The sequence below is a fragment of the Drosophila gunungcola genome (assembly GCF_025200985.1).
Source record: "Drosophila gunungcola strain Sukarami chromosome 3L unlocalized genomic scaffold, Dgunungcola_SK_2 000005F, whole genome shotgun sequence".
Classification (NCBI taxonomy): domain Eukaryota; kingdom Metazoa; phylum Arthropoda; class Insecta; order Diptera; family Drosophilidae; genus Drosophila; species Drosophila gunungcola.
In genome coordinates, this window is record NW_026453180.1 from 1,476,922 (window position 1) to 1,494,219 (window position 17,298).

A 17,298-nucleotide genomic window follows, 5' to 3' on the forward strand; every position below is an offset into this window, starting at 1 on the left:
ATCACCACTAAAAAGCCTTTGGAACCCACGAAAAACGATTTGGATCACTTGCATCCTTCTCAGTGACCTTTGAACTTGAACTCAGCACGTCTTGCAATAAATTACTAAGCAGCTCGAAATATCTGTCGAACTCACAACTCTCTCAGCCGTCAGACCCAAAACACTTTTTGGCTTTTTTCCTAACTCAAATTCAAAATTTACCGGACATCACAATATGAACCAATGTCGGCTAAGGAGTCTGGTGCAGATGAAGAGGAAACTGGTGCTGGGACAGCTGGCCACTGACCACCACATCCTTGCCCAGCTAGGCCTTCGCACCTTGCAGACTAGTTCGCAGCTGCGCGGTGCTCATGATCTGGACTCCTTTGCAAACGGATGCAGTGCAGCCTACATCGAAGGCCTCTATAGCAAATGGAAACGAAATCCGAAGTCAGTGGATGAGGTAAGTTTTCTGAAGCATACATGAGACACCTGATCCGGATTTTAGTTTATAAACGGTTAAATATCTAAAATAAGATTTATTAAAGTAAGAGCTACTAATTATAAAGCTGTAGAGATTGTATCTTATTAATTAAATATTTCAGAGTTATACTTTTAAAGTACTTTAATAATAAACATATATTTAATTGAACTACTACCTAGTCCTGGGACGAGCTATTCGGAGGCGACGAGCGGGCAGTCTCCAAGAAGATGCCTGTCCAGACTTCGCACTCCCGGAAATACAGACGTGGTCCGGTGGAAAGGACTGTTGTGAAGGCTCGTCTAGGCGAAAGAACAGCATCCGGAGCGCCAGCTCCTTCTGCGCCTCCCAGTGACTGGAAAAATATCGACGACCACCACACAATCCAGGCCATCATCCGGGCTTATCAATCGCGAGGTCACCTGGCCGCCGATCTGGATCCTTTGGGAATTATTTTGCCTGATAAAGGAGCCTCTGTGGATGGCTCCCAACGCAATGCGGCCAAGGAGGTACTCAGGCAGCACTATTCCTATATATTTGGTGGGCATTTATTTGTTGATTCATGCCTAGAAAGTAATTTATACAACCTTTCCTCGCAGGTGATCTCAATGCCATGTTCAAGCTGCCCTCATCCACGATGATAGGCGGTGATGAGGAGTTTTTGCCACTGAGGTGGGTTTAAATGTGATCCATATTGAGTGTAGATTATTATTGCGATTCATACTAGGGAGATACTGGACCGCTTGGAGCGCATCTACTGCGGCCACATTGGAGTGGAGTACATGCAAATCACTTCGTTGACGAAGACCACCTGGATTCGCGACCGATTCGAGAAGCCCGGCTCCTTGGACCTAAACAAGGAGGAGAAGAAACTCCTCCTCGAGCGTCTGACTCGCGCCACGGGCTTTGAGAACTTCCTGGCCAAGAAATTCTCGTCGGAGAAGCGCTTCGGCTTGGAGGGCTGTGACATCATGATCCCCACCATCAAGGAGGTGGTGGACCGCTCAACGAATATGGGCGTGGAGTCTATTTATATAGGTATAGTATTAAAATTTCATAAAATATTTATTATTGATTTGTATCAAGAATAATTATTTTGGAGCAAAATTTGTCCACCTTAGTTCTAAAGAATTGGTATGTAATGACGTACATACTTTTAAATTAATATTAGATCTCACTGTCTTAAATATATTAAAAACAAATAAAAAAATTGGAGGAAAGAAAATCAATTTACAAAAATAGTGACTAAAAATAATAAAATTCTAGATATTAGTGATTTCCATTTTTTTCGGTAGTAAAAATTATGTTAGTATGTCAAGTTAGATAATAACCAATATCTATAAAGGGAATATGATTTATTTTAAAATAAAATCACCAATAATTATAATAATTTGTTGCCTAAAATATTTATTACTTTTAAAGAATACATATAATAAAAATTAAAAATTGAAATATCTTGTGGGAAAATGATGGATAGGCCAACGAGAATTAATACAGTTTTTCTTTTTTATATGCCGATTTTAATTGATTGACCTTTTAATTAAAAACACATTAACAATCATTAATGGCAGTCCCTGATCCACACATATTCCATTTCTTGTTCCTCTAGGAATGGCCCACCGTGGACGCCTGAATGTGCTGGCCAACATCTGCCGAAAGCCCATCGCCGACATCCTTTCGCAGTTCCACGGTCTGGCGGCCACCGACGCTGGATCCGGGGATGTGAAGTACCATCTGGGCGTTTTCCAGGAGCGTCTTAATCGGCGGACGAATCGCATGATGCGGATCACCGTGGTGGCGAATCCCTCGCATTTGGAGCACGTGAACCCGGTGCTGCTGGGCAAGGCACGGGCGGAGATGTTCCAACGCGGCGATACCTGTGGCAACAAGGTGCTGCCCATCATCATACACGGCGACGCCTCCTTCTGTGGCCAGGGCGTGGTCTACGAATCGATGCATTTGTCTGACTTACCCAACTATTCCACCTACGGCACCATTCACATTGTGACCAACAACCAGGTGGGCTTCACCACCGATCCGCGCTTCTCCCGCTCCTCGCGTTACTGCACTGATGTGGCCAAGGTGGTGTCGGCTCCCATTCTGCACGTGAACGCCGACGATCCGGAGGCTTGCATCAAGTGCGCCCGCATTGCCGCCGACTACAGGCACAAGTTCAAAAAGGATGTGGTCATCGACATAGTCGGATACCGCCGTAATGGACACAACGAGGCCGATGAGCCAATGTTCACACAACCGCTGATGTACCAGCGCATCCGGAAGCTAAAAACATGCCTGCAGCTCTACTCGGAAAAGCTGATCAAGGAGGGCGTGGTCTCGGACAGCGAGTTCAAGGCACTGGTCTCTCAATACGATAAGATTTGCGAGGAGGCCTGGACCGAGTCCAAGACAATCAAGAGCATAAAGGTAAGAAACCGGAGTAAAGGCTTTTTTATGCCCGTTTGCCCCTAGAGTTAAAGAATATATTGTAGTTGAAGAAAAGGATGTTACAAGTAGGAGTCAGAATTATTTTTGATCAGAATCAATAAGTCGGAATCTCGGAAACTATAAAAGCCAGAGACTTAGGATTTATCGTACAGATTTTAGTTGGGCAAACGCATAGCTAAATAATCTTAGAATTCGGCCACGCCCACCTTAATGTCCACAAGTCGAAACACTGTCCAGTTATTGGGCGGTATATGTTTATTTGGTCAATATCTAAAGACACTCCAAAAATCGTCCAAATCAAACCATTATTTTAGAAGTTATAAGGAAAGTTTTAATTATGACGTCACTGCATATATTTGAGAGAACTGAAGAGAGCGAAATACAACATATGTTGTATGGTTAGTGCTTTAAGCAAGTAGTTCGGCAGATCGGCGCCACCTAAACCTGATTGTTCTCTGGGGTGTATTTATTTTAAAAATTATTATCTAAGTAACGGGTGTCAATCATATTTTACTGGTTATTTGTCGTAGTATTCGTCTTGGATCGACTCCCCCTGGCCGGGTTTTTTCGAAGGTCGTGATCGGCTAGAGTTGTGTCCCACTGGCATCAGCACGGATACCCTGAAGACAATTGGCGATATATTCTCCAGTCCTCCGCCGCCGGAGCACAAGTTCGAGATGCACAAGTTAGTGTTGCTAAACAATAATAGTTTTCTCGTTATATAAGTATACTTTTTCCCCATCCCCTCCAGGGGCATCCATCGCATCCTGGCTCTGCGAAAGCAAATGGTGGAGGACAAGGTGGCGGACTGGTCGTTGGGAGAGGCATTTGCCTTTGGCTCGCTGCTGAAGGAGGGCATCCATGTGCGGCTGTCGGGTCAGGATGTGGAGCGCGGTACCTTCTCGCACCGGCATCATGTGCTGCACCACCAGACGGCCGACAAGGTGGTGTACACCTCCCTGGACCACCTGTATCCCGACCAGGCACCCTACTCCGTGTCCAATAGCTCGCTATCCGAGTGTGCAGTGCTGGGATTCGAGCATGGCTACTCCATGGCCAGTCCGCATGCGCTGGTCATGTGGGAGGGCCAATTCGGTGACTTCTGCAACACGGCGCAGTGCATCATCGATACGTTTATAGCCAGCGGGGAGACCAAGTGGGTGCGCCAGTCTGGTGTGGTGCTGCTCCTTCCCCACGGCATGGAGGGCATGGGTCCGGAGCATTCCTCCGGCCGCATGGAGCGATTCTTGCAGATGAGCGACGACGATCCGGATGTCTATCCGGACACCTGCGATTGCGACTTCGTGGCACGCCAACTGATGAACATCAACTGGATCGTGACGAACTTCTCCACGCCAGCCAACATCTTTCATGGGCTGCGTCGCCAGGTGAAAATGGGCTTCCGCAAACCGCTGATTAACTTCTCGCCCAAGTCCCTGCTCCGCCATCCGCTGGCTCGAAGTCCTTTCAAGGACTTCAACGAGTGCAGCTGCTTCCAGCGCATCATTCCCGACAATGGTCCCGCCGGCAAGAAACCCGAGTGCGTCAAAAAATTGGTATTCTGCTCCGGCAAGGTCTACTACGATCTCTTCAAGGAGCGCGACGATCACGAGCAGGTGGAGTCGGTGGCCCTTGTAAGGGTGGAACAAGTAAGTTAGCCCATCTTATGGTCCAAGTTATATATCAGCGGTGTTGAGGAGTATTAAGAAAGATTTTAATAACAGATATATTTAATCTGAACTCAAAACAATTTTAAATACAGATAATACCCATTTAAAATGATCGATCTCCAGGGAATAAAAATATAGGAACTTTTTAATGAGACCTATTTTGTTCCATTAACTTTATCCTGATATTGAAAAATGGTTTAACTTCTACCTTACCGAAGTTTTTATTATCGTCTTAAAAGTAGCATAATTAAATTGCAATAAATTTGAGAAATACCCTTCGACCTCCAATAAATTTAGGTATGAACAATTTTAATTAAAAAATGTTTTTTTCTTATCTATATAATTTATTAACTGTTGTCGCAAATACTGTATGTAATTTATGTTTGTCATCCATTCTGCAGCTGTGTCCCTTCCCGTACGACCTGATCAGCCAGCAGCTGGAGATGTATCCCAAGGCGGAGCTGATGTGGGCGCAGGAGGAGCACAAGAACATGGGTGGCTGGTTCTACGTGCAGCCACGATTCGACACCGCGCTGCTCAAGAACGAAAGCGAAACGTAAGTGCCCACAAAACCCAGAGATAATCTCACACCAAACGCTCTAAATGCCAAGGTGCAATGCCAGGCCTTGGGCTACTCCCCTGTGGGTGACTCAATTCAGGTGCGATTATCGTTGACGCACCTTCAAAGTGTCAATCGGTGCGGTGCGGTGCCAGTGACGACTCCTCGGATGCCCCACGCATCGCTTGACACCCCTTTAAATTCCGTGTGACGCCATCTTTGGCGCTCATGCTTATGCTGATGCCGATGGCAATGTGGATGTTGCATTTCGTTAGCGATGTTGACACCCAAGCCAAAAGCATGCCAAAGCAGCAATGATTTGGGGATTTTCGGTTTAATTGTTTTTGCTTTTGATACCTGGTTTTTGCTTGGGATGTGGGGTATTTTGGAATTTTTTTAAAGAAAACTACTTAACATTTTCAAACGATTGAAATATTACATGTATAAAAGTACACAAGTTTATTAGTATTGAGCAATTAAGTTTAAATATACCTGCTAAGTAATTTTCCTTTATCTGATTTTGTTTTGCATTAAAGTTCGTCTATATTCAGATTTTTGGTTGATTTTGTAGTTTTACCTTAAAAAATATGTATGTTTTTTTTAATTTCAAATTTACAAGTACGTGCTACTTGCTAATGATAAGAGCATCTATAATTTTTGTAAACGTTTTTTATATGTCAAATTTCTTTTAAGTTTTATTTTGGACAATTTTTAGAATTACTTTTCGCTTTATAATACTTCGAAACGAATCCTATAATTTGATGTCACAAAAAATACAAGCTTAAGGGGATATCAAAATGTTTCCTACTCTACACAATGCAACTCAAACCAAACCAGAATTTACGTTGGAATGTATGATAATTCTTCGCTCATAGATGTATTCTGTTATCAAATAGATTACTCTAGTAACAAGTTAATAGCGAGTACTATTTCTATGCTATAAATACAATGCACCAATCATTACATTTTTTTTTTCGTTTGGATGTATTTTTTGCTACCAAACGTGAGCTAAGCGAATTCGAGAAGGTTGCCCTAAAGATTTACAAGTGTGGGGACCGCTTTTATAAACATTGCCAAATATATTGTTGTTTAGTTTTTGGGATTCTTCTTTTAAGATGGTGTAACACACTTGGCCTCGGCAGAGTTCAAATGGCGCCCCCGCCAAATCGTTTCCTGACTCGGAATTTACTATAAGGTTGAGGTGGTTCTTTGACTTTATTACTATAATAAATTGGGGGTTAGTGGGTGATGAAATATGCGGGTTCATGGACGGCACGCCTGTCGCTCTGAAACGATTAATTGCCGATCGGTGAAGGCTCCAATAATTTGTTCAATTTGGCAACTGCGTTGTTAGTAATTAGCCCGGTCCGAATGGTGGCCTCGTTGTCGATTCGATGTTGGACATCGCATTGTATTTACAGAGAACTGGCGCAAGGAACTTGGCACAGATTCGCGGCGTTTGATACTAAAACACTTTCCCCGCTTTCTCCCCCTCTTTCTCCTCTCTCTATTCTTATAGACGGGGTCTTTTCGCCCAGATATCTCGCCTCTCCAAGACAATTTTAATTCGCAATCGCATTCGCATTCTCGGACCCAAAATCCAATGCTCCCTCTAATAACGCTAATGCTGCGCTAGATTTCTGCTCTGATTTATGGAAAACAATATTGCTTCCCTGAGACTGAGACCACATAAACATTTTGTCGGGGAAAATTCAAAATAATATCTGCGATATGTACGATGCAGATATATGGGTTTATGTGTAACCGCCGAGGACCCTTTCTCATCACTTGAAATCTTTGATGTTTTGGTCTTCATAAGTGTTCCCAACTATCGTTCAACTCGAAATTCCGAACATATAGAATGAAATGTGCTTTGTTTTTCAATTGCTTTTGTGCAAATATGTATGTGCACTGGAAAAATAGGGATGAGTGTAGATAGACATTTTTAAAAATTGTTTAGGTTGCTAATATATTTAAAAAATTTACAAAAGTGGAAATACGGTATAGTTTTTATAAACTTATGCTCTGTAAAAAGATATTTTAAAAAGTAGTGAAGGTTTCCAAACTATTTTAAATAGTACAACTTAAAAACTTTTGGGATATGGTATATTCTTTATAGGTATATATTCTGTAGAAAGATCTTTTTAAAAGTAGTAGAGTTCTTGCAATATATTGTAAGCAGGTGTAAAAAAGGAAATTCAAAACTTTTGAAATACCATAATTTATCATATTTTGTAGCATATTTTAATGAGAATTCGGTTGCTTAAAATCCTTAGCCATTTTATCAAATGTGAGGTTTTCAAATATAAAAATTCTTTATATTTATTTGTCATGCTATAAATTTCCACTTAATTAGAACGTCCTGCTCAATTTGATTTATATTGTGTTTTTACTGGCCCTAGGCACTTGATTTTATGTGATGTGTTAAAATTACCTGTTTCATTGTAAGGAAAAGCGATTGTGGCCTGTCTGATTATATCTTTTGTTTACCTTTTTGCAATTATTTATTTGACAGTTCCACTGACAATACCCATGAAATATTAATTTTTCCTGTGTACTCGTCGCTACGAGGCAAACATAATGTCTTGATCGCACATATATACATTGGTAGTACTCGGTTGCCAGCCCCGAAAATTGAATGAAAATCCCGCCAGAGGCAGAGGCCTTTAGGAATGTAGCATATTCGCAGGTCTGTGGCGTCTACTATATAGTATGATATGATGGCACGCCTCATTCCCCGGCACAATGTTTATAGCTGGCATGTGTGTTGTGTACTGTGTATTGTGTGTTTTCCCATAATTTTCTTTGTTGTTTTTGTCAGCGTGAATTAAAATCTCTGGTAATTGCGAGAGATTTTTTTGCAAAGAAGAATTCCGAACGCCTTGACAATCAATTATGAGAAATGTCCGATGATCTTTTTGCTTTTGTTTCAGTTTCTATATAGTATGTCTAAGTGCAGGCCACTGCACGGCAAATCCCGCCAAAGTTTTATTAATGGCACGCATTCCTCTTTTGCGATTTTTACTTGTCTATCATCGACATTGATGGAGTGGGTGGAATCTCTCATTTTGTTTGCTGATTGAGATGTTTGCCATGGTCTAACTATTCCGAGTATAGCCCCCTGTTTTATTGTTCATTCATCGCTAGCAATTCGCTTTATAAATAAACCCGAAAACAACAAGAATCGTGGGTAGATGAGGGGCAGGCAGGCATCGCATCAATCGCTAGCATCGGAATAAACAGATTCATAAAAGTTTTATGAGTAATTGGCTTTGGAACACAGGCCCAAAATAGAACGCACTCGCTATCCCGCATAACTGAAATATTTTCCGCTTTATTTAACATTAAATAGCTTGTTTATAATTACACATACAGAGTACTATACTTAAGATGTAAACGAAAGGCCTGGAATAAGTTACACTAAACACTAGGATAACACTAAACTACTCTATATATATATATATATATATTTATGATACACTTGACTAGGACGAATCACTATAACATAACTGAATGTCGAGATTGAGATCCTTAAAAAATTTGCACAATTTTTTAATTCCACTCAAAGTTGGCCGGACACACTGGACACCACACTGGTGGGGTATATATGGTGGGTATACATCAGATAGTGTCTACACCATGTTCCATATGCTGTAGCTGGCCGCCCTGCGCTCCTCCTCGGCCACCTGTTCATAGTCGATTTCGAGGTACTCCTTGCCCCCAAAACGCACCTTTCGCCCAGTGTACTTCTTGATGTAGCTGACATGGGCGGGCACCTCCTTGCCTTCGATTTCCAGCTTATACGAAATGCTGGTGATCCTCTCAAGCACTCGACCACGTTTCCAACGCACCTGGGTCTTGCGATAGCGTTCTGCGTAGAGCACTAGGTCCCCTATTTTGTATTCCCTCACATGCAGGCAGGATTTGAGGGGCGCTTTGATGGGCTCCGGTTCCTGTTCGGGCGCCACAGTGTCCTCCTCGTCATCCGTTACATAGGCAATCGCCCGCTCAATGGTCTCCACCTCGGGAATGGTGGGCTCCTCGGGCTCCGGCTGCAGGAAGAATGTGTCGCCGATGGAGAGGCGTCGCTTCTGCCGCTTGATGATCACTTTCTTTTTGATCTTGCGCGGTTTCTTGGGCTCCGGCGTGGGTTCAACCTCGGGTTCCTCACTGACTTCCTCATCAGCTTGGTTTTCGGTTGGTGCCTCCTCCAAGGGAGCAGCTACTTCGTCTTCTGGCTTACGATCTGCTACGGCTGCCTTATTTCCCTCCTCTTTGGCTGGCTTAGCCTGCTTCTTCGGCGGCGTTAACTTGTTGATCCTAGAAGACAGCTCATTGATCTTGTTCCTGTCGCGCAGTATGTTGCTCAGCTTGCTGGAGTCCTGCTTCTCCTGCTTCTGCTTCTCCTGCGGATCCTTGTCGATGGAATTCTTGCGCACCAACTTCTTGAGATGCACAGGTGCCTTCTTCTTGACCAGGGGCTCTTGGTTTTTGGCCACATCATGCGGCTGCTCGACCGTCTCGATTTTGACGGGCTGCACCGGTCCGGCTAGTACTTTCAGCTCCGGCATGCTGGCTAGACTGTCGCCGGGCGGCGCCTGTTCTCCGGCTTTTGTAGCTTCTACTGGCGTTGGCTGCTGCTCTGGCGTTGATGATGATGACTCTTCGTGATTCAATGTCGCTGTTGCCGCTACTGCCGCTATTTGTGGCACAATGTCAGCGGCGATGGCCACTTGTTTGATGGCTTCTTTGGACTCTTTTGGGCCTGGTGTTGCTACTGCTGCTGCTGCTGCTGCTGCTGCTGTTGCTGCTGCTGCTGCTGCTGTTGCTGCTGCTGCTGCTGCCGGCACCACCAGCACCGTTTCACCCACCAATTCCGCTAGTTTCAGGCTGGTGCGTCTGATTCGATCGCCTGCTGGCGCTAGATTGTTAATTGCCGTATCGGAATCGATTGCTGTTGTCGCTGCTGAGGTTGCTTCTGCTTCTGCTGTTGCTGCTGCAGTTGCCTTTACAATTGCTATCGCTTCTCCTTGGCCACTTTTGGCAGTGGGCAACTTGGCTGGCACCGCTGTGACCTCTGGCGTAGCCAATTGTTCCTCGGCTATCGAAGTCGTCTCCCTCTGATGGTCGTCAACAGCTTTTGTTGTCGATGATGTTGCTCTTGGGGACTCAGATTTAGCTGTGGATACTAAAGTTGCTGCTGTGTCTGTGCCTGTGCCCATTAATTTCAGCTTCTTCTTGCGCTTGACAATCGCCTCCGAGTCGGAGGGTCGTCGCTGAGTGATGAGAGCATCGGTCTGCTCGACGGCCGGCTCCACCTTGATCTTGGATGGTTCCACGGCGGCGATCGAGGCACGTCTGGGGTTCTTCACCTTCACGATGACTTTCTTCTTGATCTTGGACGGTGGTTGGGTCGACTCGGTTGACTCATCTGGCAGGGACACTGATTGTTTACTTGGGGCTTCTTCTGTAGGTTCATTGGCTGTTGATTCCTTTGGAGTTTCTTCTTCGGAAGCTATTCTTGCTTCTTTGAGATTTGCATCATTAGGAGTTGCTTCCTTAAGGGTTGCTTCGTTGGGACTAGCTTTTTTCGGAGTTGTTTCTTTCGGAATTGCATCCTTGGTAGTGTTCTCTTGGGGATTTACCTCATTGACAGTTGTTTCCTTTTTAGTTTCTTCCCTAATAGTTGCCTCCTTGGAAGATTCCTCTTGGAGTGTTTTTTCCTTTACAGATTTCGATTTAAGTTCACTCTGAACCTTGGCTAGGAACTCAATTTTGGCCTGGGTTTTATTTTTCGCAGGTTGTTTGATTTGTTCGGCTGTGTTTGGTAGCTCACCATTTATTTTTGGTGTTTCTGAGGCCGCCTCTTCGGTTTTTATATCCTTATGCTCCTTGGTATGGGTTTTAATAGCATGGATATTAATTTTCTCATCTTGTTTGTCTGCTTCTACAGCGTTTTCAGGAATCTTTAGATTTTTTGAATGCTTACTAGTTATATCCTGCTCTTTAACCAGTTTGGCACCATCTACTTTATCCTGATCTTCAAGCTTTTTTGTATATTGGTTTTTAGTACTTTTAAGATCTTGATTTTTTGTGGTCTCTAATTTTTCAATAACCTCTGTTGACTCAAGTTTTTCTTAATTATTGGTTTTTGGTTTTCATTGCCTGCCTGCTTTTCATTGACTTCGTTGTTCTGACTTTCAGTAAACTCTAGTTTTTCTCTAGCAAAGGGTGTCTGCTCTCTTTGAACCTTGGTATCTTTACTAGTTTTTAGGGCATCCTGCTCCTTTTTGTCTTCTCTAGAGGGTTCCGTTTTATTTGTTTGATTTTCATGCTCCTGCTCCTCTCCAGCCTGCTCCTTTTCCTCCTCGGCCTCATCGAAGTAGCTGCGACGTCGCACCTTCTTCACAAAGCGAAAGGACACGGGAGCTGGGTCACCTGCTCCTCCATCTGAACCCACCTGTGACTGCTCCGTCGCCGATTCCGCCTCGCTCTCCGTGCTATACTGCTTGAGCACACCCTTAACTTCGCTTAGGGCTCCGGAAATCCGTGCCTTAAGCTTATTCAACCGCTCAATCACATCCTCCGGCTTCTCCTCCACGGAATCCTGCGAACGAACACGTCGCTGGCGACGCAAACGCGTCCTTTCGGGCAGCACTGAGTCCGCATCGATGGAGGAGGAGATGGTATCGCGACTGGTGATGGAGCTGCGCTTTATTTCCCCCAGCAGAGGGGCACGTGTGGTAGTTGCAGTTGTGGTGGGCACACTTGCCTCCACATTACGTATACGACTGGTGGCACTACTACTTATTCTGCTAACTGGCGACACTATTTGCGGACTTCTACTGCTACTCCTGGCACTCTTCATTTCGTACTTCATGTCGTTAGTTGGTAATGATGATGCCTCTATGTTGCCACTATTATTGTTTTTATCATCCAATTCCGAAGGCTGATCGAGTTGCTCGGGATAAACCTCAACCGATTCTGTCTCCCGCTCCTCGCTGACTTTGCTCACGGTCATGTCCGCTCCGACGACGGCCGCCTCGCTCCAAAGGTTACCCGTATCCGCTTGTCCACAAATGAGTTCGATGCTTTGGGTCAAAAGGTCAAGCAACTCCCAGTCCCAATCCCAATCCGATTCCCAGTCCCGATTGAGCTTTAATCGCGGCGAAGAGTACTCAGCGAGAAAGGCGCGCACGGAACTCTTTAGTAATTCTATATTTGGCAGGGTTCGATTCGGTGGCGGATTCCGCTCGCGGGTCAGTTGCCGTCCGAGTTGTACGTCCACTTGCTCTGGCGACGATTCGCAGGCGTCTGAGAGATCGCCGGACTGCTGGTGGTTGCTATTTCGATTCTGGTACTGATTCCCATCTATTGTCTGCTCCCTGGCCAAACATATTGACTGCTGCTCGCCGCCGCTGCGATCTCTCATATTTGCCTCATTATGATCTTCTTCGGCGGCCTTCTTTAATTTGCTTTGCTCACATATTTCGCTATTTCGGCGTTTATTTTTGGCCCCATCCATGGCGTCGTCGTTTTTGTGGTCGTGTCGCCTTTGGCCGAAGGCGTCATTAAGATTTTCCGCCTGTTGATGCTCGATTTCCCTTGCCACGTTCAAGTTTAATGCTTCTACCGCATGTACGGCCTCGAGTTCATTATCAACCGTCGGTAGTAGCAGCACCACCTTATGTACACCATCTTCTATTTTGGTGACTTTGCCGAGGCCCGGCAGCTGCGTCATTGTTGTTGTGGCTGCGGCGGGCGGGTGATATTCCGGCCCATCTTGAGAAAGCATTGCTCGATAATTGGGAAAGCTAACAAATTGTTTTTTAATTATGGGAAATTCCTGGGGAGCCTGCTCGACGGGTGAGCTGGTGGCCACCTGCCCACGGCGGGTCATAGTGGTGCTGATTTCTGGGAACGAGCCATCGGAATATTTTCGCGGCAATTGCATTAGTTGGGGAAAGTTTTGCTGCCACGGGGCGTATACTTGTTGTAGGGGAAAGCTTGCTGTGTAGGGGGCGTATACTTGATGTGGTAAATTTAGTTGTGTTTCAGTTAAGACTTCTTCCTGATAAATATATAAAGGAAATCCCTCGTTTAGCCTTAAATTTAGATGCATGGGAAATTTTTCTGCCCTCAAAGGTTGCGTATATGACTGACATATTGCCATGCTCCTATGCTGCAACGAGTGATTCATCGCGGGGAAGCTGCCGCGCCAAGTGCTGCCTTGGCCAACCGGAAATTGTCCTGCCATTCCGAGCACTTCCGGCGCCGCTTTCGGTACACAACAAAACACGGCTGACTCACTGCCCTGATTTACGATGCCATCAACAACAAGCTGCTGCGAATTATGATTATTATTAGCTGCTGCCTGCGACATTGATGTCGTACGATTCTCCTCTTCTTTTCTCTTCTGCAATTCCAATCCCAATTCCGATCCCGCCTGCCAATCCCCCTGCTGCCTGGCTGTCATCATCTTGTGGGCGTGGCCGTAAGACTTCTGTTGTTGACCTATTCTCGTGGTCAACACGCGACCAAATCGGGCTTATTTCTCGATCAACACACTCGACTATGTTTCACTCAACGCGTTGCAAGCGAAACTGGCGCAATCCGTTGGCGGGAGCACCACCGAGATACGAGATCCGTCTAGCCGAGATCATCCACCAATCCGTTCCCTTTGGCTGCGCCTCGCTGGCAACCATCCGATCATTGATCAGTCAGCAATCTATGTAATTGCAAATGAATTGTGTAGAGTCCGAGGTGCAACGACCACGAAGTGCTGATGCCCTGCAGGTGGATTGTAAATACAGGGTAATTGTGTAAATATAGGCCCAATAAAACAGCTTTATTTAAAATAAAAATACTATATAATAAATACTTTCATTAAAACGATTTAAAAAGGTCAAAGTAAAAATCGCCGAAAAAAACTCTTTAAAATCTTTCACATATTAAATAAAATGTTGTTGAATTCGCAAACTGTTCATTCACTTTTTAAATAAAATAGCATTGTGAATAGTATAGTATTAGTTAGTATCTAAAAGTACTATTAACAAATGTTTTTTAAAATATGTTTAATATTGGAGAAATTATGCTGTTCTTTGCAAATTACTAAAAGAAAACAACTCTGTTGAAAACAATACTATGTTTATATATTGAATAATCAAAACAATCCTAAAAATGTCTTGATTTTTTGTTTTTTATGAACACTTTAAAATGTTCATAACGTTGCTAATGAAGAAGATTTTTTAAATAATTGAATAAATCATAACAAAAATTATTTTTAAGTCTGCCAGTGGTGTGTCCAATTAAATAATATGACCATACAGTTAGCCAATCATTTTTTGTTTTAAAAAATAAAAAAAAACTTTGTGACTTGACCTTTGAAACTTATTTTGTTTGAATTTTTAATATCTTGAAAATAGAGTTTATTTTAAAGAACGCTTAAATAATAAATATATTTTTTCAAAAGTAACTTTCCTTACTTATGAAAGACACTCCAAATTTACACGATAGACATTGTATAACATAACTTGTATGTGAAAAACCCTTTAAATTAATTCAAAAATTCAGGGGTAATACCCCCTTCGATTATCTGCAGGGCATAATCATTGGTGATAGATCTCTAAAGACAATAGAAATTGCAGCTTGGTCAGGAGAGGTTGCGCGTGTTTCGGATGCCACGCAGACCGAGAAGATCGCTCTCGTAGACGTCTTATATATATATATATATATATATATATATAGTGGCCACTATATAGACTGAATATATATGTCAGCTTGCCAAATTGCTTTTTTGCAGGCCCCAAAAAAAGAACGATAGGCAGAGAGACTGAATAAAAATCAGCTCACGTCGCCCACCGCCGCCAATGCTATTGTTTAAATAGACTACAGAGTTCTGGGCGACAGGGGGAGAAATACTGGGTGTCCGTTAAAATAAACATTCTAATCAAATCAAACTGCTTCTCTTCACAGCCGCTGTGTGTCCTATCACGGACGACCGCCCAGCTCCTCGCCAGCCACGGGCAACAAGGTGCAGCACTACAAGGAGTACAATGCCATTATCAATAGCATCTTTGGTGAGCTGACACCGGAAAACAAGGAGCGTTTGGAGGCGATAATCAAGGAGCAGCAGGATAAGGCCAAGGCGGACTCTGCTCCTCCAGCCAAGAGTGGCTCATCGCCGCCAGCAAAGAAAGGATCTTCAGACAAAAAGAGATCGGGTTCGGCTCCAGCACCAGCTGCTGATCCTACAGCTGCAGCAGCTGAAACTCCATCGATGAAGGAGCCTCCAAGTAAAAATCCACGTTCTCCAACCAAACGTGGCACATCACCGTCTACCAAAGGCGAAACATCTATCAAAAAAAGATCAGGTTCGGCTCCAGTTCCATCCGCAGCTCCAACTCCGTCTCCCCATGCTCAAGCCGCTAGAAGTCCTTCGAAGACTACGGCTTCGAGACCGCATTTTGTCAAACGCAAGCCTGAACAGGATCCAGCAAGTAAGAGAAAGACCCAGAAGACACCCGAGGAGACGGAACCCGAGCCAACGACACCGAAGGCCTGAGTAACATTCAGCTCCTTAGCCCAAAATCTTCGTTTACACAGTAACCCCTTTAATTCCGTCCATTAAACGATAGCCCATAGAAAGAGTATGAATATAAAATTTTACTTGTAATATCAACAACTTGCGGAGGACACAACTCCCCCATCGTCCAGGGGTCCCTAGTACTTCCAAAAGTTTGGGTTTTGTTCCATACGTCGCTGGAAATTCGTATACCAATTCTGGACGACGGAGAAAGGTACGAAGGTCTCGTTCGAGGCAGGCGGGATGTCTCTGGCTGAAACTCCGAAACTGGAGGCGTAGTTGAAGAAGTTCTCCAGCATTCGCTGACCAAATTGCTTGTTGTCGTTGGCAGTGGACTGCAATGTTGGAGGAAGGCATATAAGGCATTAAGAGATTCGATTAGAGAACATAAAACATTCCAAAATAAATAAAAAAAAGTTGATGCTTTTATCAGGTTTCTGTAAAAGATTTGGTAGTGAAAAAGTTATATCAACAAATTCGAGGATCATCATTAGTTCTTTTACAAGTTATCTTGTAATTAATCAATTGGAAGACAATTTAATTTTGAATATTTTCCTTAACCAATTTTGGAACATTTAAACATAAATAACTAAGGTAATTTGCTAAGCATTGCTTTTATTCTGAATTCTCAGATGTATTTTATAAATTATGCAATCTAAACAGAGTTTGCGAAATCTACTATTGTTTTTTAAAGAAAAAAATAAATGGAATTAGCCAAACAAAAATGTAAACTACTAAACTCAGATGTATGCAATTTATAGAAAGACAGCCATAGTAAGAAATCTATTATTACTTGATGTAAGTATTAAGAAAGTAAGAAATCTATTATTACTTGATGTAAGTATAAAGAAAGGTAAATCTCAACCTACTGCTAATCTTCCAAATAGAGGGTATAATACATTCCAAAGATAAACTATTATTATTCTATTACTGAAATAAAAAAAGTTGAAATTTTCAAATCAACTTGTCCAGGTGTAATACCCCAAAGAGATACTACTGCCTATCTTCCTCCTGAACAGAACTTACCACCGCTGGCGTCTGCTGTGCCACCGTTAGCTCCGGCTCGAGGGACACTCCAATTTGGGCGATGTGCGAGATCTCCTGGCTGCCAAAGACCATACCGTGGGCATGGGCCTCTAGCTCGTGACTTTTCTTTAGCTGGGCGATCTTGAAGATGGCGGAGGGCTTGTTGTTGTTTATGTGTCCCAGATACTGCCATGTGGGCGCCGCGTTCGCGTCCGGCCAGCTGAAGTATATCGCAGCGGAGGTTCCGATGGGCAGTGGTGATACGCCGGTAAGGAATACTACCAGGTAGTTGACGGACTCGATGTCGGGCACATTGACCAGCAGCTTGGTGGTGTCCACGGCCACAAAATCCGATTGCGGCAGGCGTCCAGAGATAATCAAACCAAACAGCGACATCTTCGAGCGTGTGGACTGTTCCAGAATTCAGATATGCCGGTTTTGTAGGCGGCACTGACAAAATTGAGCTGTTCAAGGTGAACTAGTTCTTTTGGTGGTTTTATTTCACATTTGAGAGTAAGTCACCTCCAAAAAATTATGGTTATAATAAATCCGT

General features: G+C 43.8%; 3 protein-coding genes across 3 annotated transcripts; 1 reads left to right on the forward strand and 2 right to left on the reverse strand.

Annotated features, from left to right (window-relative positions):
• Positions 1-176: 176 nt before the first annotated feature.
• On the forward strand, positions 177-15,786 carry LOC128259232 (2-oxoglutarate dehydrogenase complex component E1). The gene is made up of 9 exons (XM_052991487.1): positions 177-442; positions 643-1,000; positions 1,060-1,132; positions 1,188-1,498; positions 2,070-2,884; positions 3,436-3,590; positions 3,657-4,554; positions 4,977-5,131; positions 15,110-15,786. Exons 1-9 carry the CDS (start codon positions 215-217, stop codon positions 15,696-15,698), a joined length of 3,582 nt encoding a protein of 1,193 aa, XP_052847447.1. The 5' UTR covers positions 177-214; the 3' UTR covers positions 15,699-15,786.
• Positions 8,442-13,845, reverse strand: LOC128259242 (PHD finger protein rhinoceros). The gene is given in 2 exon segments (XM_052991502.1): positions 8,442-11,231; positions 11,234-13,845. Coding segments are annotated over 2 exon segments (4,845 nt in total). The 5' UTR covers positions 13,614-13,845; the 3' UTR covers positions 8,442-8,766.
• On the reverse strand, positions 15,785-17,237 carry LOC128259241 (protein OPI10 homolog). Its single transcript, XM_052991501.1, has 2 exons — positions 16,746-17,237; positions 15,785-16,054 (listed from the first exon to the last, which is right to left on the reverse strand). The coding sequence occupies exons 1-2, from the start codon at positions 17,139-17,141 to the stop codon at positions 15,857-15,859; spliced, it is 594 nt and encodes a 197-aa protein (XP_052847461.1). The 5' UTR covers positions 17,142-17,237; the 3' UTR covers positions 15,785-15,856.
• Positions 17,238-17,298: the final 61 nt, after the last annotated feature.

Bases quoted from the DNA above. Each gene is read 5' to 3' on its own strand.
- LOC128259241 (XM_052991501.1), bottom strand. From the start codon at position 17,141: ATGTCGCTGTTTGGTTTGATTATCTCTGGACGCCTGCCGCAATCGGAT. The intron at 16,055-16,745 runs GTAAGTTCTGTT...CCAACATTGCAG, and splicing joins CACAGCAGACGCCAGCGGTG to TCCACTGCCAACGACAACAA.
- LOC128259232 (XM_052991487.1), top strand. From the start codon at position 215: ATGAACCAATGTCGGCTAAGGAGTCTGGTGCAGATGAAGAGGAAACTG. The intron at 1,499-2,069 runs GTATAGTATTAA...TTGTTCCTCTAG, and splicing joins CGTGGAGTCTATTTATATAG to GAATGGCCCACCGTGGACGC. The intron at 4,555-4,976 runs GTAAGTTAGCCC...TCCATTCTGCAG, and splicing joins CCCTTGTAAGGGTGGAACAA to CTGTGTCCCTTCCCGTACGA.